This window comes from Molothrus aeneus, chromosome 12, assembly GCF_037042795.1.
Source record: "Molothrus aeneus isolate 106 chromosome 12, BPBGC_Maene_1.0, whole genome shotgun sequence".
Classification (NCBI taxonomy): domain Eukaryota; kingdom Metazoa; phylum Chordata; class Aves; order Passeriformes; family Icteridae; genus Molothrus; species Molothrus aeneus.
This window is the reverse complement of record NC_089657.1, coordinates 4291501-4297500: the sequence shown is the minus strand read 5'-3', so window position 1 is coordinate 4297500 and position 6000 is coordinate 4291501. Positions and strand designations below refer to the sequence as shown.

The 6000-nt window shown below is 42.7% G+C and overlaps 1 protein-coding gene across 4 annotated transcripts in view; it reads right to left on the bottom strand.

Moving 5' to 3' along the window:
• FOXP1 (forkhead box P1) overlaps window positions 1–6000 on the bottom strand; it is a 371654-nt gene that overhangs the window by 37616 nt on the left and 328038 nt on the right. For all 4 annotated transcript variants that reach the window (XM_066557818.1, XM_066557819.1, XM_066557822.1 and 1 more), the window contains one exon: window positions 5003–5107. In XM_066557818.1, coding sequence (XP_066413915.1) covers window positions 5003–5107 — 105 coding nt within the window. The remainder of the gene's footprint in view (window positions 1–5002; window positions 5108–6000) is intronic.

Below are 6000 nucleotides of genomic sequence, written 5' to 3'. Positions count from 1 at the left end.
TGTTTCTCTTGGCCTTGGCGAAGGCTTTTAGGTCACTGGGTTTGGGATATTACAGCAGACAAAAATCTTCGAACCACAGAAACTTCAAAAATGACAAATAACTCGAATCTCTCCCCCATGCTCAAAAAAAGAAAAAGCCCTAATGATAATTCTCTAAAAAGAGTCGAACCTTTTTATGAGACCTGTTGCCAATATTAGTGCCACCAAATGATCTCATCTTTCATTCTGGCTAAATTCCAACACACAATTTCATTAACCCAGGTACTGCAGGTGATAAAACTCATTTTTCCCTAAAGAGACAGCTAAAAAGTACCAGTTATACATTTATGAAGTACCAGCAATCAAAATTATGGATTTTCTAAAAGGTTTTTAACTACTTTTATTGAAAGGAAAATCGCTGTCTCAGACTTTTGTGACACTATTGCTAATAATAAATTTTACCATTTAGACATCGCAGTAATACGGTAGACAGTGTCAATAAAAGTATGAAACAAAGATGATCCCTGTCTTTTAAGGAATGCTTTCTGATTACACACCGGAAATTATAATGGGAAACATAAACTAAGTGCACCTTTAAGAGAGGAAAAAAGGGGATAATGCAAGGCGATGGACCTTGCTACATATATCTCATCAGCAGAAGTATTTAATATATATATATATGTGTGTGTGTGTGTAAAGCATACATGAAAATAAAATAGAAATAAAGTTACAATATTGAAGGAAATAAAAATATTAGAATAAATAATGACCTAATGACATTTGTTAATGACTGTTAATACATACACGATAAAATGCATAATAAGAATTAAAATAATAAGAAAAATAACAATTAAAATAATAGAATAAAAAATAAAAATTAAAATAATTTTAAAAAATCAATTAAAAATAATGAAACAGGAATTCAGGGGGTTATTTGTAGCAGTCCTGCTGCTCGCCCGCCCGGGAGGCGCGGGAGCGGGGCCGTGTCGGGGCTGCCGCTACTCCCGGGGATGCTCCCGGTGCCTCTCCCGCTCCCAGCAGCATTCCCGGGAGCACTAGAGGGCACTGTGGGATTTGGGCCACCCCGGCCTCCGCCGCCGCGGGGGTCCCGAGCCCCAGCCCTGGCCGGGGGTGGTTCGGGGGCTGTGGAAGCAGCGGGAGCCGGCACCGGACCGGGCCCGTCCCCGGGCCTGCCGGGCTCGGCACCGGCGGCTGCCGGCGGGCGCGGCCGGGTCCCCCCGCACGGGACGGGGCCGCGATGCCGCAGCTCCCCCCTCCCCGAGGGGGTCCCGCCGGCCCTACAGAAACCCGAAACACCCACCCAGAGCCCGGCCTTTCCCTGCCCTCGCTGCCTGTGCGATTAAACAGTCCGCGCCGTGCGGATGATTTCAGTGCAGAACGCTCTGCCATGCAAAACGAGCGCAATTAATGCCTTTGAAACAATTTATGATTTCCGGCCTACTTCAACATGTATTAGCATATACCTGGTTTCTTTAATATACACTTTGTTTTTCCAAAACCACAAACATAGTTGCTGGAATTTCATGTGGAAGTGCTTAAGGGGTTGAAAGTTAACACCTTTGTGAGCCGAGCAGTCTCACAGTTGCTGCTAAACAAAAGCCTCTTTGTAGAAGCTTTCTCGAAATGTTTTCTTAACATGTTCCAAGTAGTTTTAGGCAGGCAACTAAAGTAAACAAGATGTTACCATGATAAAAACACTTGTGAAAACATTACAGAGTGCACTTAGTAGTTTCTTTCACATAAACTCCCCTTCGTTTAATCGAAGTTAAATGCACATGAAGCAGATTACCAGCATCACTGCAACACGGGACTGCCACATCTCTCCTAAGGTCTATGTCCTTTCTTTTAAAGAATATATTTGATTTAAAAATGCTACAGCCAGGATTAAACACGTCTAACCCACAGTCAAATTACAGGGGGGAAAAAAAAAGGGAGGGGTGAGGAATAATAAAACCCTATTCAGTCTTCTGAATTTTTTGCCCTGGCTACCCTGCTGAATAAACCACCCTCCCTCCAGCCGGGATTTCCTGAACAACTTGCTGCATAAGGGGTGTATATTCCTATCTTCCACGGTCTTTAAACACATGCAAATGAAATCAAGGATACAGTCAATTTTGCAGGAAAGTCGCTCTGTGCTACTAATTGCTCCTTTCCCGCCTGCGAGAGGGCCCTGGTTACCAGGCCAGACACGTGCGCACCCTCCAGCCCTCACCTTGCTCCCTGCAGCCTGGCAGAGGCCACAGGGTCACCGCCCTGAGACTGGACTTATTTTTGTTTTTAGGCTCGGGGAGCGTTCTGGAGCATGCAGGGTGCTGCTGTTTCATTAGGCAGAGCAGCAGCCCCTGCTGCTATCAGTTAGCTCTGACTGATACCGCATCACATGATAACCAATGGCTGATGGATTCAAAACAGAAACACGACACAACGACTTGCTAAAACTGCAACTTATTTCAAAAAGAAACAGGGAAATAAATGCGTACAATAGCCCGTGTATCTGCTGGTTCTGATAAGCATCCTCCTGTTGGCTGTGAGTGAAAGACAACTAGGATCGTTATTTGTACAGTATTTATCTTTGAAATCAAGGGCCCTGTGGTGTACCTCACCTTGGGAACAAACACTACAGAATGATCACAGAAGAGTGTCAAATCTCTGGTTTTGATTTATCAACAGTTATGATATTTCTTCCTCAGGAGGAAAAGAAATGAACCATGTTTTAGACCTGCGAGTCCTTTTTTCTCCCTTAACTGAAGAATCATTTTATTGGCATACAGGGCCTTCATTCCACATACAACTTCTCTTTGCCTTTTCACAAGGTAAGTGAAATTAAGCAATACTCGATATACAGGCTGCATTTCACTTGGTAAACAAGAGCTTTTCCCTTGAGGGGGCCATCAAAAGAGTGTCAGAGATTACACAAGTATCAGAAAGAAACTTCAACCATCTACCCATTATCTTTTGATTGAGTAATGAATTCTGATAAATGGCAACATAATTTTAAGGACAGATGCTCCACAGGAGACATGGAAGGCTACAGTATTTTATGAAGCAACACTCACTTCTTAACAGTGTCAATACAATGCTCAGGGACATCCATTTCTGCATTTGTTCTGGGTTAAATATCACTCTGAACAGTAAGACTTTGGACACTGCAGCATTCGGATGAGAAAATTTAGGTGATTAAGTTTATGAAGTTCACACAAAATATTTCTGTTGAAAGCTTTCAATGGAGACAAAAGCTAGACTGATTGTGAAAAAACTAGAATTGATGGAGCAGCTTCAAGTCCAACCTGGGCTGGTGACAGTTTGCAGGTTATTCCTAATTACTGACTGCTGCACATTATGTCCTCCAGGTGAACTGGTGGTCTGGGTCTGGGTACTGAAACACCTCCAAAATACCATATAAAAAACCAGCCCTGCCTCTACCCATGCTTGTGATTAAGAGCTGTGTTTTCTATGCATGGCCACCTCAAGCAGACCACTCAAGATTCCTATGGAATCTTCTTGAAAGCAGCTGCTCTCACCTGGAACACAGGACTAGCACAGGAAGCAAAGGTGGCACAATCTGACCATATGTGACCACACACTTTATTCTGCTATCTAAGGCTACCACAGCACCTTTCCCTTGCACTTACAGCAGTAAATTGAGAATTGTTTTAAAGGTCTAAATGCTATAGTATGGCATATGAATATGAATGAGCTGGCAAGTATGGCGAGATTAGCATTTATTTCACTTAAGTGAACAACAGGATGAATTACAAGGAATGAGGCCACCCTTCATGGAAATTTATGACTAGCACCTTCTTATTTTGTAATCCTCTTGTAATGAGAACCTTCTCATTACTGTACCATTCCTCACTTGTAATATACGTTTACAGTAGGACCAGCGCCGCTCCTACGAACTCAGGAGGGTTTTGCCAGTGAAACCACAACTGGTCCATTCTGTTCTGAGAGCAAAACCCTATCTGTATCATCTAACATCACCCAACAAACATCCTCTGCTTGCTTTTGCCCTTCCCTCCCTCACATAAAAATCCAGGGAACCGCCCCAGAAACAGCAGGTACAGCTGAACCTTTTGGGAGTAAGTCTACTTATTCATCCTGAAGAACCTCATCTATTTATGTGGACTAAATTCACGAGATAACTATTCTAAATGGGATAAAAACTTGTCCCTTTGTGCATTTAAATCACAAACATTTCTTGAGTGGCTGGTCTTTAGTGATCTTACAACTGACCAGCCGCAGAACTTGAGCAAAGATCAGGGACGAACCTTCAGCAACCTGGATGCACCCACAGCATGTGTGTACCTGGTGTCCTACCCAGACAAAGAACTCTTTTGTGATGGGAACAGGGGTGAGGTTGATGGTTTAGTTGTGGAGCAGCCATGTGTAAGCTATTAGGGCTCTGAGGTCCTTCCCTGCATCGGGATGCACGCACTACCATACACTAGTCCATAATGCACTGCTTATGCAACGTGTAAAATTGTGTTCTTTGGCAGCAAGGAAAAGGTCTGCAGCAAACTGCAGGGGCCCAATTAATATAATTATAGTTTATTTTTAGTAGTGTAGACTTTGTTCATTAGTTACTTATTTGACATAAATTAAATTTCACGTGATGTTCTGCAATTCTCTGTTCAATTATGGAGTTAATTTAAGACTAGATTTCTAAATTAAAGTGAAATCAAGATTAAAACAAGGTTTTATTATTTACATGATCGATACTGCAACTTAAAAATTATTTAAATAAAATAAAGGAAAAAAAAAGCTGCAGAACTGCAAAAGCTATTTTATAGCAATACACTGAACAAGACCATAATTTCCCCATGGGGCTAATTTACTATCCCCTGTTAAAACGTTCTTGAGCCTGATCCAAAAGCCACTGAAGTGAAAGGGAGCTCTCTGTTGACTTCAATGGGCTTTGCATCAGGCCCAGGGTGAGTGACAGCACACAGAATTTCAGGGCATGCTTTCTGTACAATGCAAGCGCCAAAAAAACCATCCTTACTTTAGGAAGGACTGGAAGTCTTCACATACTGCTTCACAGCCCGGCCATTTGCATACGCCGTGTCCGTACAGCGGGTGGCTGTGTGAGTGCTCCTCGTGGGGTAAACTGCAGGGGAGAAAGAGAACAGAGAACAAGTGCTGTAAACTGAAGGTACTCTAACAATTCATCCTCACAAAGACTCCTAAAGAACAGCGACCGCCAGATCCTGAAGCATCCCCAACATCTCACGGTACCCGCCTGATTCTTGCCCATGGTTTTTCAAAACAGAATTAAATACCATTTGCAGTGTGAAACGTGTCATTCTTGCTTAGCTATCCTCCTACATTTCATTCATTAATTAAGAGGTTTGTAAAGAATTTAAATTAACACGGACGGGGGAGAAATCATTTGACAGACCTGCTTAATATCCTGCTTGATATTTTGCTAAAAAATTTATGAACATTGCATATTTACAACTCAACTTCATCGAGAAGTCATCTCCATACAGCAGTGTCCCATTACACCACAACACAGCCAGACCTGAGGCTTTCCTCATGGCTACAGAAAGGAAAAGCATCAAATTTGCAGCCTTGGCTTTCCCACCATGTTATTTATTTACTGGGTTGGGGTTTTTTCTGTTTTTTTTTTATTCTTCTTCTTACATGCTGTTTCACTGCACAAATACAACCCCCTTACATCCCCAAGTAAGAAGATTTGAGATGTATTTTCAAACGCAAAATTCACCATAACGGAGAGGGGGCATGCAATCGAAGGATTCCTCAGCACGAGGGGTTAGTGGGGGCTATTAACCTTGCCTAAGATTGGGCAGGAACGTCACAGAGCCTCCTAACTACTGAACCCAGGGTTAAAGCAAAAAATTCATATGAGCACTAAGGGGTTAATCCTTCAGCGGGATTCCAATCAATACGTAATGATTTGGCTGCACTGATCCAAGTCATGAGACTCTTTGATCCAGGCCATGTGGTGCTCAGGGAAATGTATCTGTTGCACTCACTGAT